General features: G+C 33.2%; 1 protein-coding gene across 3 annotated transcripts; it reads right to left on the reverse strand.

The window, feature by feature from the left end:
- Positions 1–12,213: 12,213 nt before the first annotated feature.
- LOC132741271 (heat shock 70 kDa protein 12A-like) lies at positions 12,214–20,479 on the reverse strand. Of its 3 annotated transcripts, none has more exons than XM_060729402.1 (5): positions 20,328–20,479; positions 17,452–17,771; positions 16,538–16,756; positions 16,148–16,283; positions 12,214–13,710 (listed from the first exon to the last, which is right to left on the reverse strand). In XM_060729402.1, exons 2-5 carry the CDS (start codon positions 17,764–17,766, stop codon positions 12,656–12,658), a joined length of 1,725 nt encoding a protein of 574 aa, XP_060585385.1. In that variant the 5' UTR covers positions 17,767–17,771; positions 20,328–20,479; the 3' UTR covers positions 12,214–12,655. The 3 variants fall into 3 exon arrangements, with proteins under 3 accessions (XP_060585385.1, XP_060585384.1, XP_060585386.1); XM_060729401.1 differs by having other exon boundaries at positions 20,288–20,479; XM_060729403.1 differs by lacking the exon at positions 20,328–20,479 and having other exon boundaries at positions 17,452–18,350.
- Between the last annotated feature and the right edge of the window lie 267 nt (positions 20,480–20,746).

Here is a 20,746-nt window from a genome sequence, read left to right on the forward strand (position 1 = left end):
AATAGTATAGTATGACCCACTCCCCAAATAAATTTTGACACTGGTTGTGCTATTTGTTAGAGTAATTTCATTATTTATAATTTTGTTGTGTCTTGTCAGCCCAGGTTATGCCCATTTATACATACCTGTGCTATGCACTATATGTACTGACAGAGTGAATTAGCCAGAAACGTGCACAATATTTGAATTCTAGGGTAGGTTAATATATAAATAGTCGGTCAATATCCCTGGTAATGTATATATGTATTTCATATATAACAACAAAGTTGTTGGGAAAATGTTAACAGCATCCAGAAGGAGATGTCGACAGGGTTATTATCAGTGCGATTCAGAGCACTGTTTGTTAGAGTCCCGTCGATGTGATAGGGTTAGGGACTGCCCTAACGGGTCTGACGAACGTGACTGCAGTAAGTGGTTAAAACCCCTTTAAACTTCACTTGTTATTATTTACTTTGAAAATATGCCCATATAAAAAGCTTCACGAGTCACTTACATTGTAAGCTAAACATATTCATATTTATTTCTGCTCTTTTCAGTAGATTGTTAAGAAGAAGAAAAAAGAAAATCCCATGATTTATGAGTGTTTTTTATTGAGATATTCTGCAATTTTGTTGTGACTAGTGAAGTAAATAAGGGGACGTTGATGTAGATGGTCACATGATCACATGCTGTGTGACTTGACATATCACATGACCAGTCCGACTTTTAGAACAGTGACTGGTTCCAAAAGAATATACACTTTGAATATGACTAGTTTCTGAATACTATGAAATATTGAAAAACAAGTATATCATCATATTTTTGGAACTAAAAGAAGCTTTTTTATCTTCAGGAATTAGTTTTGTCATTAGATTTTACTGTTTTGCTAGGCTTGACGGTATTTCCAGTCTACTTTTTAATACTCACATAGACGTGGTTTAATTTGGGTACAAATTTAAATTGACACTTGAAATCCAGAATCAGTTTCATGAAACAAAAAAACTTGTTAAATGAAAGTTTTTATGTTGGAACCAGTCTCAAAGCTTGACCAGTTTATTCTCTATATTTTATTTTTGCTTGAGTTTTGACAGTTTGTGATGAACACAGTTTGAGATGAATATTGTTTTTCTTTTTAAAATTGTTACAAGTTTATTGATTCTTATTCTTGAATTTTATAAATATTAGCACAAAAATTAAAATTTATAAACTTCAGTACAAAAAAATATCAATAATTGATAAGAATTAAATTGTCACAGAAGAATAATTTTACTGCGAGTTAAAGATTTTTCTAATGCTATAAAGTAACTCTTGTTATCTTCTTTAGTTAAAAGAAAACTCGGTAGATGAACATAAAATTTTCAACAAAAAAAAAATAAAATAAAAAAAAATCAATTTTAAAAATCATACTGTGTAGCAAAGTTTGAAATGAGTTATCTAATAGATTATATGTACTATTCCATAAAAAAAGGGGAAGGATTTAATACAGCTAGATTACGACATAGGTTACGTGTATAAATATATAAATATGATTGACATGTATTTATGATGTAGGATGTAGATTATATGTTATTTTGGTTTTGGAGTGATATATGTGGATATATTACCTGTTAAGATTTTATATCACCGGAGCCGTTAGGCGTGGGTGATATTTTATCTTGGCAGGTAATATATCCACATATATCACTCCAAAACCAAAATAATAATTTTATTACCCTTCCCCTGCCGAGTTTAGACGATTTTTCAAAAAAACATTGCTGTTTCAAATGAAACGTCGAAATAAGATTCCCTTTAGGATACCTCTTCGTCACAACATGACGTCACATAAATACATGACGTATTTTCCCCGTACCTAACGAATGTAAACAATAGAAAAGGAGTAGTCTATTGAACGCACTTTTTTGTAATTAATATCAAGCTTCCACAAGGTCATATTTCTTTTCGATACTGATGGTAATATGTATCATTACTCTACTTTGGTAAATATTTATCATTTGACAGTTAAAAAGTGCTTTTAAATCGGAATTTACACCGCGTAAAATCGAACCGTACGCGCATCACCTTAGCGCATGTTGTTTACAACGTTGGGTACCCAACGGGGAAATCTAGTGCGTATATTACCCGTCTGGCTCGGTTATATCAATTTCTTTCGGGTGATCAATATCCAATCAAAAAGGCGGAAAAAATCTGGAAGGGTAATAAAATTTTATATTTCGCTTCTTAAGCTTTGACTGTACAATTCATTGCCCCTGCCTTTGTTAATTTACTTTGTTATGATGTTTAAATCTGAGCTCATGTAGAATCTAATTTGTTAAATACAACAATGTTGTTCGTGAAATATTTCATTTAGTCAAACTTCAAGAAATGTTTTAAGGGGCATCCATGGCTGAGTGGTTATGGTCGTTGACTTCAAACCACTTGCCCCTCACCATTGTTGGTCAGAATACCGAAACTGACATTTGATTCTTTATATGAAGAAGCTATTCCTCTAGCTTACGGAATGGTTCGACGCAGACTCAGATTAAGTTTAATGCTTATTAAATGAGGCTATTTACTTAAAGTCTCCTAGATTTACATGTACGCTTTATACTGATATTCCAATACTTAAAGCTAGTTTCCAACATATTATATATAATTGCCATTTATTTCTCTCATTTTCATTTTATCCCCCACACCCACCCATTTTTCTTTTCCTCTGAAAGATGCACTGCTATACCAATATATTAGTACTGTCAGTCTATTATCTGGATAATTTAACTACACCAGCAGTAATATTAGCTAATGGATTCAGTATATAGAATTCAATGTAGTGGTTCAGTACTTAATGTTTTTGACTGAAATTTACCTTTGCTTCATTGCAGTTTAGGTCAGCAGCTCCTAGGAGGGACTTTAAGTTCTTCTGTAAGATTTATGGTTCTCTAGTGGCAGTTTAATGGTCTTCCATATACCAGAATGCCTATGAAGCAGTCATATGACCTAAACATAATTGAGCCGTGTCATGACAAAACTAACATAATGCGTTTGCGACCAGCATGGATCCAGACCAGCCTGCGCATCCGCGCAGTCGGATCAGGATCCATGCTGTTCGCTTACAAACCCTATAACAAGTAGATAAACTGATAGCGAACAGCATGGATCCTGATCAGACTGCGCGGATCTATGCTGGTCGCAAAGCCACTATGTTGGTTTTGTCATGACACGGCTCAATTACTGTTTTACAAAAAAAGGAGAAACAAAATATTGTCAGTAATGTAGTTTGAGTCCTTTAAAAGAGTCCATTCAAATGAAATTTTGAGTCCTTTAAAATGTATCTTATCAAGCCTTTAGATGGAATAATTTTAATACATTTCATAGTGACAGGTTTTATAAGAATATGTAAAAATTGTTAATTATTTTGATTAAGCATTAAAATGACCAAATTTATTATCTGATATAAGGCATGATAATTGTATGGTGACAGGATGTATGAGAGTTTAATGTAATGTTGGTGATGTTAGAGTTTTGATCAGCTTGTTTATTTTGTATTGTCTAATGTCGGTAAATGTGTAATGTAAACATTGTTTAATTAAATAAGAATATAAAAATAGTGAGATGTACATTATCATTGAACTTTAATTTATTATTTAGTTTTCTTTGGTGGGGGCTGTAGTTGGGCTCTCCTTTTTTTACTAATTTGTCAGGCACATATTCATGTATTGTCACATTGAGTATTCTAATGCAAATAATGGTAAATGGCAATTTAAGATATTAGTAATGTAAAATGTATAGATATTTAACATAGTAACTTGACTTTTGTAGCTCTCTCCTGTGAAGCTGACGAGATGGAGTGTGTTGTGGATAACAAGTGTCTGCCACCAAGTCAGATTTGTAACCGAGTGTACGAGTGCTCTGACGGCAGGGATGAACGAGACTGTGGTAAGGTTATAATTCATTATGATACCATAGTTAACACATTATGGTACTGATATTGCGGGAGGAGATTTTGCATTCTATAAATAAATTGAGATAATGGTACTGATAGTGTGGGAGGAGATTTTGCATTCTATAAATAAATCAAGATAATGGTACTGATAGTGTGGGAGGAGATTTTGCATTCTATAAATAAATCAAGATAATGGTACTGATATTGCGGGAGGAGATTTTGCATTCTATAAATAAATCAAGATAATTGTACTGATATTGCGGGAGGAGATTTTGCATTCTATAAATAAATCAAGATAATGGTACTGATATTGCGGGAGGAGATTTTGCATTCTATAAATAAATCGAGATTATGGTACTGATATTGCGGGAGGAGATTTTGCATTCTATAAATAAATCGAGATTATGGTACTGATATTGCGGGAGGAGATTTTGCATTTTGCAAAAAGGAAATAAAAAAATAATAAAATAAAAATAAATAATACAAAACAATAACAATAACAAAAAAAGGAAACACAAAAAAAACCCAACACCAAGCGACCATCACATGGGCAATGCACGTTTTTTAAAAAAAAAGTTTTAGTTCTCTTTACATTCTCCTTACTGATATAAATGATGTGGAAAAGAATTGTTTCACTTTAAGCCGTTTTATCAATTCGTAAAATACGAAGTTCAATAAAAAAAAAAGAAAACAAAAAAAAACAAAAAAAGGAAACCCACAGAAAAAACCCACTAATCACATGGGCTCGTTTCTCGGAGATACTTACTAATTTAGAAAATTTAAAACATCAAACCTATGCATGCAGTATTTAGGTGAATCGTGACATTACGATACACGAAAAAAAAAAAGAAAAAGGAAAACGTTCTTATAGTAAAAGAACGATAAGACGCGAAGTCTTTTAATAAACAACCAACTTCTCCTGACGGGGTTTGAACCGACGCAGCTAGCAATCCATAGACTTGTGATCCTATTCGTCGGTCTCTAGATAGCCCGACACGTTAACAAACTCGGCCACGCCGCCACACTTTCTTAACATATTGAAAATGTTGAACCTAGAATTCAGTAAAAGGATTTACGCATGTTCTTAAAAACAAAAATATAAGCAAACATAGACTCATTAAAACCAAATCTTTGGTTGTCAACTATTTGCCTTTTTTTCATAGCTTTCAGAAGACCAAAAGTAGATTTATCATACAGATTCTCAATGAATATCAATCTACATATAATTAGAAAGAAGAGTCACTAATTATTTTTCTGAATATATAACGTATTTTTAAACTGAATTTCTTTTGTAATTTAAAATAAGATATTTCAGATTTCGTTCATCTTTGATATGACGTGACTTTTATGAAGTGCTAAGTGTTTGAATTCTAATTTAAATACTTAATTTCGCAATGAATGTGAATTTCAAATTGAATATGACTGCACGTTTAAACATAAAAGCGTATTTCATCACAAATACATGAACGAAATGATTCTTATAATTCTTCAGCCAACTTCTAAGGATACACATTTTAATTTGAAACACCGTATACGGGCGAATCTATCTATTAAGAGTAGAATCAAATAAATGTACCTTTTGAAGAAAAGAAATAATACACAATCGCTTTCATCTGAATGTGTCTTAATGCGCAATTATTTATTCAGTTCAAATGATGATGTTTGAACGAACTCAACAAAATAACGTCTCTCACATGTTAGTATATTACTTTTATTGGACTCTTGCAAAACTTTTAAAAACTTAGGATGATATGCTGATATTGATCTAAAAAGATGTAAACAATTTAATTTCATTCATTTTATTTCATTAAAAAAACACACACACAAATATAAATGATAAAATATGCGCAAAACAATAACGAACTCTCATTGGAATTTAGCGTGTTATTTAATCACTCCTTACAAAACGGGATTCCAGAAACATGTTTGTGGTGTCTATTTTTAGATTTTTAATTTAAGTCTGAAAACTCTTACTAATATATAGAAAATAATGCAATAACTTCTGAGATTTCAAGCAAAAAATATCTACAAATAAAAAAATGCAGCTTTTCTTTTCTCTTACTTTGATGTTTTTTTTCTCAATTGATTGTTTTATCTTTTAATTAGATATTATTAAATTAGACCGGATATACTTCAAATACAGTCGAAGGAAGCCTTCTCCCTAAAGAGGCAAACGTATTAAGTTGGCCAGTTATGTCCTCTGTATAGTATTAAGGAGAACATCCTTAGGACGACTTTTACATTTCTTAAGATTTCTTACAATGCAGTAGTCAATATTTAAAAAGATTAAGACGTTTCTCTATTTAGATCATAAACTAACGTCTGAAACAAAAATAACGTCTGAATTTGTACTAATTTATGGAGATAAAATTCTTCGCCATAATGGGTAATTTTAAACTACTTCTCTCTAATGTTGTCGACGTATTAATATATATATATATATATATATATATATATATATATATATATATATATATATATATATATATAATATATATATATATATATATATATATATATATATATATATATATATATATATATATATATATATATATGCACTAGAAAGTGTTGTTATTTTTTTGATAACTCCAAAAATGAAAATGTTGGTATTTGCAAATGGCATTTGCAAATGGGTTACTGTAATTTACAGATGGCGAAGTGTTTGAAAATGGTGTTTTACAAATGGCGTACCTCTACTAGCAAATGATCATGTACAAATATGTACGAAAAAACAAAAATACAATATGTACAAAAAACTAAAATAAAATATGTATGCGAAACTAAAATAAAATATGTATGCAAAAATTAAAAAAAAAAAAAGTATGTATTCAAAACTAAAAAAAAAAAATATGTACGACAAACAAAAAACAAAACAAAAAATATGACTACTTCATTAGTTGATATTTTAAGTACTGCCTGTACGGACGCATCTTCACCTAGTCAAGTTTCTTATGTGTCACATTTAGCTAAATAAATGGCTATTTCAACATATTATCAGGCACAATTTTTACTGAAATGTCTTACTAAGATTACCCAGAAATTATACCTTTGTCTATGCTAAGACTATTATATATCTATAAAATGTGTAAATAAAAAACGGGAAAATGATGCATTTAGCTAAAAACAATGGAGTTAATGAAAGGTGTACATTCTTTTAAAATAAATGGAAAATTTGAGAAAAAAATGTTTTAGGTTATAATAGATACAAAATCTTTATTTGGTGTTTTATTTGGTGAAAGTTATTCACTTACTTATCAAGACCATTTACATCCCTATTGATTCTACTATAATTTAGGGCACATGTTTTGCGTGTATTTCATACCTTGAATTTTGTTTACCATTGGCTTTGACTACAATATATTATTTTAAACATAATGAACATTAATTTTCTCTGACCCCAAAGTGCGGTCGTTTGCCTGATGTTAAAACATGCATATTTACCTGTTTAACGCACTTTGGGGTCGAAATTGGACCCTTTAAGTGCGTAACGCGCTCTGGGGTCGGACCCCAAAGTACGTAACGCACGTTGGGGTTGGACCCCAAAGTGCGTTTGACCCCAAAGTGCGGTGTTACACCGCCCATTCCTGTTTTTCCCACACATAGTCTATTCTTTTATTCTGTCGATGAAGCCTGAACTATATGTCTTATGTCATAACTATTTCAAGACCAGAACCCTTTAATTGTTGAATCATTGTACTAGTATCTACTTTCTCACTTTGTTTAGTTGTAAGTATTTCATGCCAAGTCCCCAGTTTTCCTGAAGACAGATATAAAGAAAAACAAATTTCAACAAAATTACACAAATAATTATTATTGTGTAATTTAAATATTTTTTTGTGCCATAGAGGTATTGTTATTTTAGAAGTATCGTGAGCTCGAACTTGTATTTGATTGGAATAGATTTTACTAAGCTAGGATCTAAAGATGCGCATGCGCCGAATGTGACCCGTTCTTGTAAAGTCTATGACAGCTAAATATAAGTAAGTGATCAACATACTTTTTTGTGATATCTTAAAGGTACAATACCATGCAAGTCTGGCAAAGCCAATAAACTACATGTATCTACAATAAAGTATCAATAATTTATCCCAAAAATAAGACTTCACTATTAATTTAACGTGTCAAGAGCAACACCTCTCTGCAGTAGTTAAATTCGTTGTCTCCAAAACGTGTTGCTAGCAGTGTTTAACTTTGATCGTCAGAAAAATAAGGAATTTGCCCTTCTTTGAATTTTGAACAGTCGATTAAAAGTAAATAGGATTTAATGTAGGATATTCCTATGTCATCGGTGTAAAGGGTGGCGGATATTGCCGATCGAGTAACGGAAAAGCGACTTTTTAAACCGCGTTTATACATAAATATAATAATATACATGTATATATAACAGGGCAACCAAACAAAAAAGCTTTTGAGATATAAAGATAAAACCATTTATGGGATATAGTAGGCCTTTAACAATCCTTGAAATATTATCTGATGATACAATAAGTATACATGAACTCGTTCTATCATTAACTCGTTGTTTTGTTTGTTGTTAATGTTGCTGTATTTTTGCTGTTGTTGTTGCTGCTGCTGTTGTTGTTATTGCTGTTTTTTTGTTGTTATTGTTTGTTGTTGTTGACGCTAATGCTGCTACTACCAGTGTTGTTGTTGTTATTGTCGTCGTCGTTTGATGTACTGTCAATCATAAAAGTAAGTAAATACGTCTTAACCTGTTATTAAGAGCAATAGAACTTTAACGATATCTTCTACAAAAGAATTAGTTATTATTGATGGAAGAAAAAGAAGTAAAACAATAAATATATTGACGAAGGCTGGTTACACATGGTTATACTCTATATAAGAGTAAGTATTGAGTTATCTCCCTTTGTCTATCAATAATTTCGTATAAGTTCATTAATACTTTGTAACTTTGAATAAGAATGATATATTGCTATAGGCTAATGCCATGCTGAAAGAGATTTTACATATCGTCTCAAGAAAAAAAACTAATACAATGTATTTAACACTCCAGCTTAAACGCCCGAGAGTGTAACTATCAATGGCGAGCATTGTGGCGCCGTTATATATGTCGCAACGCCGCTAATTACCGCTAAATGCCGCACCAAACTCGCTTAATGTCGCACCATTGCCGCTAAATGTCGCAATACTTAAGTATATAAGCTTTGCGTACTTTTCCAAATTTATAACCAGTCAAGTGTCAATCTACTTGCCCCTCGCCGCTGTGGGTTAGAGTGCCGTCAGGGACTTTGGATAAGTTCATATGAGAAAGCTACGGAGCGACGGTGGTTCTACTGAAGTTCCCAGGTGTACCAGTATTTTTTTCTGCACCAGTAAAGCTGAACAGTCACTATATGACCTTATTATGGCGTTTTTATGTGTAAAAACTAATTCGACCTTTGCATGACTGTCCTTATTAGAAGTTTAAAAAACTCATAAGGAGAAAAAAATCACGTAACCCATGTAGTGAATACGTAGCTTTGTCAAACATGCGTAAGATTCCACAGGAAATTTTCTGCAACCGCGTCCCATTCTTTTCAGACTATAGCAGATACTTCAGATGCCGTAGATTTTGGCGCTGTAAATTCGCCAGAAGAAATCGTCCTAAAGGTGTCAAAGAAAAGCAATTGTATGATATGGCACTGATTTTTTACGATGAAATTAATGTAGACATCATTTGAAAGACTTAATTGTAATATAACTAAATAAAATCTTCTTTCATCCGGAAATCTCGTGTTGTGTGACAACAAAAATGGCGCGCTAAAAATTTTAGATCTCAGCAGCCGACATTTTATATCAGACGACTTTTATTCCAATCCATTACTATTTCAAACGATCAGGAAATAGCTGTTTCTCTTCCACATGAAAAGAAGATTGAGTTATTTACGTTATTATGTACGGATATCACTCATGCGAGAAAACGAACTTTAACAGTAAACGGTACATGTATGGGTTTGGAAAGTTACGGTGATTATTTAGTCATTTCGTATCCATTTAAGATGGAAGTGGTAAGGTTGAAGTGAAGGGAGTAATTGATATACAAAACAAACAGAATGCCTGACCAGTTTGATGCTAGACCATGCATGGTATTTGGCAGCTAGTCCCTTTAACAAGATTGTATTTGTATCTTGTAGAAATAGTAGTGAGGTTTTAAAGTTAAAACATCAGTCGAGAACGGTTTTGTAGATGAAGATATAATTTAGCCGGCAGGTCTCTGTTTCGTGAATGACTCAGAGTTGCTAATATGCAACTGGGATTTGAATAAAATAGAGCTTATTGGAATCGTCAGTGGATCAAGAAGAAAATTTTACTTGATGAACATGACAGGCTCAAACATCCCCAGGCTATTTGCTATTGTAGCAAGCAAAGGAAGCTGTTTGTTAGAAGTTATATGTTAGGTGGTGGTCAAAAATGTTTAAATAATATTAAAGTGTTTCAGTTTTCTCCTATTATGTATATTAGGTCTACAACTGAATGTTGAGTTTTTGCTTATATACTTATGTTAGACTTTTGAATATGCTATTATTTTAAAAGCATACCAGTCATTTTCATTCTTGATATAACATTTAATATATAAGGGTGAAGACGTTCAACAATGTTGTAACAAATTTATTTAAAATGTAAAATTATCTATGATAGGTTTAGTTTGAAATTAAACTGAATTCATATACTTAAGCAAGTTTTGGTATTTAGAAGTTAATACACGGCAAAATATGTCTGGAGGGTGATAATCGGCCCACAAATTGAATAATGGAATCGAAGGCAATATTCATTCAGGATAGATTATCCCTTTCCGACCCGTCTCTGACGTGTATTAATGTCTGTACTACACTTGGTAGAACAAATAGTAGCACAATTTTCAATTACTTTGATATTTCTTTCGTTAAAATTCCTGTCTCTGTACTGTACAGTAACTCAGACAGAGTGACGTCCCTTATGTATATACAACGGCCACTAGAATAAAAAAGCTTGCAAGTCTTATTTTCACGCAATAAAGAACTTGTATTTTTCTTTTAATTTCAATAACACTTTGTTTGTACAAATTACGCTAGGGTTGTAAACATGAAGGTGAAGAAATGGTACCAATGTCACCCGGCTTACTGATCTTGACCATAACTATTATGTTTATCTGGTCCATTTGTATTGTAAATTGTGCTGCTATTAATATATTTATCCGAAATCAACATCAGCATTCTTTTTACATTTTGTTACTGTGTAATATTTTTAATCCTGGCAATATCAATTAAGTTTCATACAACAGTGAGAGTCAGATCAGATTAATGTACCTATGGCACATTTTGTACGTAGAAATTGGTACCCATGGTATGCTAATGGTAAGTAAACAAGTCAGTAGTTACCGAATTACCTATCAATGGTTACCTTACCGAATGCATATCTTTTCCATATATATCGGTTAATGCTTTAGAGAGGCAGTAGATTATGCAAAGAAAAACACGTTTAATTGACAATTTTGTCCTTGTTTTCTCGGTTAAAGAAGTCCGTAATAATGGATGAACAGATGAAACCAAATAAGACTTGTATTTACCCTTACTTGAAATTTCATTTTATTTCTAACATTTAACCATGACTCTAGGATTGAAAAAAATTAAACGGTACAATTTATTTGTCGACCTTGACATGAATTACAAAGGGTTCGCTTCTGTTATTTCATCATTTGCGACTTTGAGTTAGCTAGTAATTTCATCCATCTTACCTTCATAATGATATTTGGAATCATTGCACGCAGGTTAAGTTTATGAGTTCGATAACTACTTTAACCAGTGATTAAGACAATGGATTTTTATTTAATCTATCTTCTCTGCTGTCTGTACATATATTTTCCTTCATAAACATATTTCCACGAACATATTTTGTGTTTACAATTGTTAAATATTGTGATATCATAATAATGGTCACATGTGTCATATCATGCAATTAAGGGAAATACATGTATGTTTGTTCAAATCGTTTGAACAACATTTGTATTTATGATAAACTTAAGTACGTGAGCAATGCGATTTTGGGCATATTTTCATGCACAACAGCAACCAGAGGGAAACCATTTACAGTCCGTAACTAGCCGTTAAATATTTACCTCCTCACATGAAATGATTTAGCATCACCTGAAGAATTATGAAATATAAACTGTCTTAGCTAAATGGTATATCTTCATGACTTAAAGTCAGCGATGTTTAACAAACAAAAACTTATCAACGCGCTACCATTTTAAATTATGGGGACTGACAGTATGGCAGTATGGTTATATTGACAATAATAATTATCTCTTACATTTATGAACTTTATTTCTCTGATAATGTGTTTCATCTTAAATAAAATATAGGATAAATTATAATTATACTAAATGATTTTGTTTAATTGATAAGTCATATTTCTTTAACAGTAACACAAAAGTCGGTCACTTTATCAATATATATTTCGAATCATATCTATATAAAGAGCTTTGATATAAAATGTCTAATGTGTTGCTTCTAGATCCAAACAAGATTTCATCCAGTTCATCTTTAATATTCCATTCTGCTTAAGCCTGTGCTATGGTACGTGGATGGTAACTTGCACTTTCCAGTATAGTACATGAACAGGCTCAATTAAACCAAGCCCACAACATTTTCAATTTTGACTTTTCCATTTCAACACCAAATAATGTGATAATCAATATTACTATGTATCAATTAAACAAACGACATTTACTTTGTTTTTTACATGTACTTCCTTTACGACAGGAAATAATCAAAATTATTTCGAGAAGCAGTCAATCCATTTTTCAAACTCTTCATTTGTTTTACTCATCTTCACACGAACGTGTATTTCAGTTTCCCCAAAATATAAATAAAGGGTAAATTCTTTGTCAGATATGCTTTTTGATTTCGGCAAATCAACTTTAAATTTTCCCAATTTTTGACATCCCGGCTCTGTTGTATAAGTAACATGACGATTTGTAGAACTAAAAAATTTAATCCCTATATTTTCTTGATTTGCATGAACTGCCATACTTTTCTCTTCATGCATCATTTGTACGGGAATTTCCTCTCCAATTTCAATATATTTGTGAAAGATTTGTTTACAATGCTTCACTCCATCAAATATAATCATTCTAGCTGGGTCGTGATGTTTTTCAAACACGGGGCATATTTGTCTTCCAATAGTGAACCTTGCAATTCTCGTTTTAAATGCACCCAAATGATGACCGAAGCGAACGGCTCCTTTAAGTACAGCTAGACCTGCTTCCTTTGGAATCAGGAGTCTTTTGTCAGGGAAGCTTTGTTCAAATGCTTCTGTCACGAGATCACACTCGCTAAACCCGCCAACAAGAAGTATAGCATCAACATCTTGTATTTCTGGTTGCTCAAACATATTTTTAACATGGTTCAAAAGCTTTTCTATCGGAGGAGCAAATAAGGCTTTTGCGGCAATCTTCTCAATTCTCAATTTATCTCCAATCCAGCTGTATTTTTTCTTATCGTGTGACCTTTCTATTTTTGTAGCAATTTTGATCCCATCTAATTCAGCGAGTTTGCACAGTGATAGAGGGAGTTTGAATGTTATTTTCCCTTCATTGTTTCTCGTTATCGATCTTTTCTTTGTCTCAAACTCTCGAAGAAGGTCAAAATAGTCATTCATTTCTTCTCGCTGAAATTTGTTCATTGTCGCTGCCTGCACTATATTTTCAAGCAATTGTAAGTAGCTCTTATCAACTTCATTCCCGCCCCATGCTCCTCCACTTGCTTTCTGTATCTCCTTCAAACTTCCATCGTCCATTTTCTGATGTACTGTTATATCAGCTGTTCCTCCTGCATACCATACCAATATAATGGAAAATTAAGGAGTGGAATACAAGAAATATACTATAAATATGTGTCATAAGTAAAATAAATACATTGTAGTCACAATAGCACTATCATACGATTTACTAAACAACACATTGATATATACTGATATGAGATTTAAAAGTGGTGAACGTTTTTGTTCATACAAAAGTCTAATAGTATCAAGTTAAGTAAGATAACAAATATTGAAAAGGCATAATATCGCGAATAAAGACCTTATAATGTGACAAAAAAGGCATAATTATGCGAACCAAAATGCATAGTAAAGCGAATAAAAAAATAACGCGTAAAAAGGTATAGTAACGCGATAATGCAAATAAAGGCGATGTCACGCGAAAACGGTAATAAAAACGTTATAATGCGAAACAGAAGGCGTTATAAAGGAAATAAAGGCGTTTAAAGGTGGATCGAAAGTTGTAATAAAGCAAGCAAAGATGCATTATTATGCGAAATAAAACTAAAAGGTACGGTGTTCCGTTTGGACACGTTTGGACAATCGTGACATTTTATTTATTCTGTACCCGCGATGCACGATGGTACGATGGTGAAAACGCGATGGCACGATGGTACGATGGTGAAAACACGATGGTACGATGGTGAAATCACGATGGTACGATGGTGAAATCGCGATGGCGCGATAGTACGATGGTGAAAACGCGATGTTACATCGCGTTTTCACCATCGTACCATCGTGATTTCACCATCGTACCATCGCGTTTTCACCATCGTACCATCGCACTATCGCGCCATCGTGTTTTCACCATCGTGCCATCGTGTTTTCACCATCGTACCATCGCACTTTCACCATCGTACCATCGTGATTTCACCATCGTACCATCGTGTTTTCACCATCGTACCATCGTGCCATCGCGTTTTCACCATCGTACCATCGTGCATCGCGGGTACAGAATACAGAAAACGCGATGGCACGATGGTGAAAACACGATGGTACGATGGTGAAAACGCGATGGTACGATGGTGAAATCGCGATGGTACGATGGTGAAATCGCGATGGCACGATGGTGAAAGCGCGATGGCACGATGGTGAAAACACGATAGCGCGATGGTACGATGGTGAAAACACGATGGTACGATGGTGAAATCACGATGGTACGATGGTGAAAACGCGATGTAACATCGCGTTTTCACCATCGTACTATCGCGCCATCGCGATTTCACCATCGTACCATCGTGATTTCACCATCGTACCATCGTGTTTTCACCATCGTACCATCGTGCCATCGCGTTTTCACCATCGTACCATCGTGCATCGCGGGTACAGAATAAATAAAATGTCACGATTGTCCAAACGTGTCCAAACGGAACACCGTAAAAAGGGTTATATAAAATGCGAAACAAAACATGCTTCACACTATCAAACAGATAGGGCAGTTAAGTTCATTATTACACGAACGATAAATGCAGAGCATAAAGAACTAACGAGTTCACGTCATATGACGTCAGATATGATGTCAATAAACCAAATGACGTCAGAAAAATAATTTTTATGCTCAGTGTAGTATACAGTTATTTCATATGTGATTTAGGAACAGTCAAACTGTTGGCCCGAGGTGGAGGGGGTAGTGTTTTGAACTGTTGCCCAAGGCCGTAGGCCGAGGGCAACAGTTCAAAACACTATCCCCGACACCGAGGGACAACTGTTTGACTGTTCCCAAATCACGCATGAAATAACTGTTTTATTACCTGATCAACTACTGTTTTAACAGTATTTGCAGAAGAAAAAAGGAACAACAAATTGTTTTGCACATATGTTAATAATTAAAATTAATATTTTAACTATGTCACGTCACGTCTGGTTCATGATCAAGATCGATGGACGCTTCAAGTGGGAATCCTCTATGACGTCAATGACGTCAGAGCACGAGAGGGAAACAGTCGAAACTATTGACCGGTCAACAGTTCGCGAACGTTGACGTTTTTAGAATTTCAGAAAACAGTAAATAATAACAAATTACATTTATATAAGGTATCAGGTAATAATTCCAAATAATCTATCAATTCTGTATTTTATTAGCATGTTAGAATGGAAATAGAAATATTTCTTGCATTATAGTATAATATGCACGGTTTATTACATTAGCCCCAACTTGATATATATTTCCGAAACAAAAGGCGTTTATAACGCCAATTAAATAATTATTAATGCTAATCAAATTGCCTGGTAACGTGAAAAATAAAAAAAAACAATATTGATATGAAATAATTGCGCATGATAAATGTGCGTCACATTTTCAATTATCTACGGATAAGTCCGATTGCAATAGTCTGATTTTTTATGTCTTGTAAAAACAAGACAATACCTGTTATTGAAATGTGCAGTTTTACAATTAATAGTAATTAATCTTAGAATTATTAACAAATGTACTCAATTAAGGTTTACCTCCTAAGTCTACGACCATATATTTGGTTAATGGCTCTGAGAGACTACTGAGCTTGTCATCTGTTTCAGTCTGACACCAAAGTGACGCTGCTTCAGGTTCAAGGGCAAATGATATTTGTTCGTTTGGAATTCCGGCCTATTGATAAAAATTCATTTATCAAAGTTCTGGTATATTCAACAGAATGAGAATCAGATAACAAACAAAACTATTAAGATTGTAAAGTTATTTAAAACTTTTTTTTTCATTATCCCGATAGCATTCAAAAATCTCCATTATTAATAATAATGTATATTATCTTATTCTTAAAACAAATATATCATTTACGTTGTATTGGTCGCATTGAAAATAATGCCAAAATCAAATCTAGATATATTAAATGATTGGTTAACCTTATAAGCTGCCCTTCTCATGAATTGCTTTGCCTTTGGATCCCAAATGGCCGGAACTGTAATCACGTACTGAATGTCAGTTTCAAGGATTTTAAATACTCTTGACTGCAATGTTTTCCAAAGATGATTCTTTAGAAATAAAATTGAATGAGCAAATATAGCTATGGCTGGCATATTTTTTCCCGATATGTCTTCTATAGGAGTGTCAAGTTTCAAATTCTAAAAAGATAGAACATAAACATGACAAAACATCATATGTATTTGAAAAAGCTGTAAATCATTTGTTGTTTTAATGTTGTGAAAAATGATTACAGTTTTTGATTTATGTGAAAATAAAAGCAGTGCAACATATTTATAATTAACACCAAATTGATTTCATAAGGCCAGCCTTAAAATATCTTTTTTGTTTCCCCTCCTGCAAGCCATGTCGGGTAGGGTAGGTTAGGGTAGAGGGTAGGGTAGGGTAGGGTAGGGTAGGGTAGGGTAGAGGGTAGGGTAGGGTAGGGTAGGGTAGGGTAGAGGGTAGAGGGTAGGGCAGTGCAGGGCAGGGAGGGCAGGGCAGGGCATTGCATTGCAGTGCAGACAGGTAGGTAGGTAGGTAAAATAAAAAAATGAATATATAGAAATATTATTTATTGACCATAATTGTATTCTATATCTGAATTATATGGACTTTAATAAAAAGTTGAGAAGGCCTTGATTATTTTTAAAGATAAGTACTAACATTTTACCCAGTTTTAATATTCACAATGCAAATCATCAGGCAGATTTGACGATATGATTCTTATTGACATACTCTGCTTCTGTGTTTATTAAGAAGATTTGATTGGCAATACAATGTAATTTGTTTTGTGTAGCAGTGATTTTAGTGGTTGGGTAGGAAACAAACTTTTTTTATATTAGGCCTTACTTACTGTTGTTTCATAGAGTGTCATTTTGAAACGCCGAAAAAGGTACCAGCTGTGGTGTTTGGAATCATCCGCCAAATCCATATACTTATTTTCAGCCTCAAATCCAAACGAATGAAACGTCTTGTCGGGTTTAAGTAGAACAGTAGAGGGACATTTCAGTGATATTAGTTGCTGAGAACCAGCTACCCAGTTTGGGTTTGTGTGTATATCGTTTGGCTTGTTACTAAACGAGAAAGCATACCCACTGTAAGTGGTTCCGAAGTCTATAGCTGCTACAAGTAGTCTGTTACAAGTTGACTTTTCAGCTGCCATTGCCATTGTGGCTAAAATATACAAAAGACATGTATTGTGCAAGATTATGTACTATTCGAGGTACGATTTAAACTTGTCGCAAGTTTATATTCTTTAAAATTGTTAAATAATACCAGAACTCCTACCAGGTAAAGTTGCACCCACTAAAACTGTCAGGTATCCCTCTTAAAATAGATTTTAGCAATGTAGTGTGACTATATGGCAAACGGCTAATGCAAATCTACTTAACTGTTTAGATATATACTTTTATTAACTAAGAAAAGAATGCAATTTGCGCATATGAAGAAGGGGCGGGGTTGGATGTTTGCTCATTAGAAAATTGTCAAACATGTCACAATTAGAAATGTTGATAAAAATGTCTTCTGTCCCCCTAGGTGTTTTTGCTTATTCCAGACAAATAATTGATCAATTCGAAACGTTTGAAGGTCATCAAAGATTCACATTTTACTAAAATGCTCATTTTATTCATTGCACTAATTTTTCGCTGAGAAAGAAAAGTCAACTTTTGGTTTCATTTGAAAAGAAAATCACCAGAATATCTATCTGCATATATCTTATTCCATTGTATTGATCGTAATTTAATAATAAGAACTCAAAATTATTGTGATTAAAACTTTTGCTTAACAAAGCGACAACTATAACACTATCTTTTGGAATAACATGTTCAATAGGAACATTCGTGTGAAACACATCGGTACCAGATGTAACCTGAAAAACAGTTTGATTTTTTTAACTTAATTGTTCAGAGAATAGGTAATGGCGTGTTAACATCTTTAATCAATCAATGTATGCATATATGTCTTGATTATATAAGTGTCGGCTCCATTTAAAACTTTTAAAATTTTTAAACGTTAAAGTTGAGACGAATACACACACTCTCTCTCTCTCTCTCTCTCTCTCTCTCTCACTCTCCCTCTAGGGAGAGAGAGAGAGGGAGAGAGAGAGGGAGAGAGAGACCAGCACTTAAATTGGGGATAGTTTGAATCGAACAACTACTTTGAATATTGTATTCACAATGCAAGTATAAATGTCATAGGTTTCTTTTTAAAGAAATACATTACGATTTTGTACCGATCTGATATAAATTACGATTACAAACTCTCGTTGGTATTTGGTAACGATCGATCACAAACTACTCCTTTGATCTATTTTTTTTTCTTTCGATTTTTAGCCTTATATTTTTCTACGAGTTTCACTATTTGTTGAGTCTAAATTTGATTTAGTATAGGCGAAAATATTTTGCGAATTATTGTCTTTTGGTTTTGGGAAAAGGTGTAATGATTTTTGCTTAAAACATAGGAGAAAGGTAAACACAAAGTGAAATTTGTCCGTCCCTTATTAAAACATATATGACAACAACGCTTGTGTTTCACAAGTTAGTCGCCCGTTTCATTAAAAAAAATAAACAGAAACAAGCATACACTTGCTCCCTTGTCCTACGAAAACGGAATGATGGCAATAACTAATTTAAGTGGGAAACTTTTAGTTTATGTGTAAGATCAGAAGGTTATATTATCAATATGCATAACATTAATTAAGATATCTCTCTTTAACCAATGGAGTAAGGATCTCTTGAATTGGCGTATACTTGTCTTAAATGTGTCTAAGACATGGTCGTCACTGGTAGATTAACAAAGCTTAGATACAGCTAAATTCCTGAATTAACGAGGAGTTTTGTTAAAGCAGAATGGTAAAAGCACAATCCATTAAGAACCAGCTACCCAGTTTGTGGTTGGGTGAATATCGTTTGGCTTATCACGGAATAAGAAAGTACATCCACTGTAAGTGGTTCCGAAGTCTTTAGCTGCAACACACTGTCTGCTACATTTTGACCTTTTAGCTGCCTTTGCTATTTTGGCTATTATATATATATATAAAGATGAATTGTCGAAAATCGTGACTTTTACGATTTAAACTTGATACAAGATCTTTTTTAAATTGTCACATAATACAAAATCTCCTGCAAGGTAAAGTTGTACCAACTAAAATTGTCCGGCATCCGTATAATTTAGATTGTAGCTATCTGGTGTGGTCATATGGTCAACATGGTCAACATGGTCAACAGTTAATGATTATCAACTTCACTGTTTTGGTATATACTAGTTTCTGTTTTTTATCCAGCAAATTATGTTATTTGCGCATATGAAGAAGGGTGTTTGCTCATAAGTAAATTATCAAACATGTCACAACTAAAAATGTATATTTCTTCTGTTCTTCTAAATCAAGCTGGGTATTTGCTAGTTCTAGACATAGAATTCATCAATTCAAAACGATTTTACGCCATCTAAGTTTCCTTTTGTAACTATCTTACTTGCATATTATTCATTGCACTAATTGTCCGTCGAAAGGAAAACAAGGAGTAGAAAGATGTACTTTTGGTTTCATATATTTGAAAACAAAATCGTCAGCGATCAAAACATCAGATCTTTCTGCATAATTATATTCTATTATATTGTAAACTGTATTGTTCGTAAATTAACACAACATCTCGGAATTATTGTGACAATATTAAAAAAAATCTACTTACCAAATTGACAACTTTAACACTATCTTTCGAATAACATTACCTGTTCAATAGGGACATTTGTGTAAATCAAATCGGTATCAGATTAAATCCTATATAGTTTGGTGTATAAATCACTTACAAAATTTTAACTTTAATATTCAGAGACTTAGGTAATGGCGTGATAACATTTATCATCAAGCTATGTATGTATATATACGTGTTTGTTTATTCGTTTCCACTAAAACGTTTAAAGTTTGAAGTTCTCATTGGAGTCGACACTTTTCTAATCTAATCTAATCGTATAAATCGCATTCGTGGAAAAATTACTTCCTGATTAACTTTGCGAATTCTAACAGGGCAGATCCAGCATATTTATTTGGGATAGGGTTAATCCACCAACTACAATAGTTCTCAAGAAGTCAGATTCGACAGCGAAAGAAATGTCACAGGTTTTAAGATTTGCAGAACTGCCGTCATATA

This window comes from Ruditapes philippinarum, unplaced genomic scaffold (genome assembly GCF_026571515.1).
Source record: "Ruditapes philippinarum isolate M1 unplaced genomic scaffold, ASM2657151v2 ctg8545_1_1_1_1, whole genome shotgun sequence".
In the NCBI taxonomy this organism is placed as follows: Eukaryota; Metazoa; Mollusca; class Bivalvia; order Venerida; family Veneridae; genus Ruditapes; species Ruditapes philippinarum.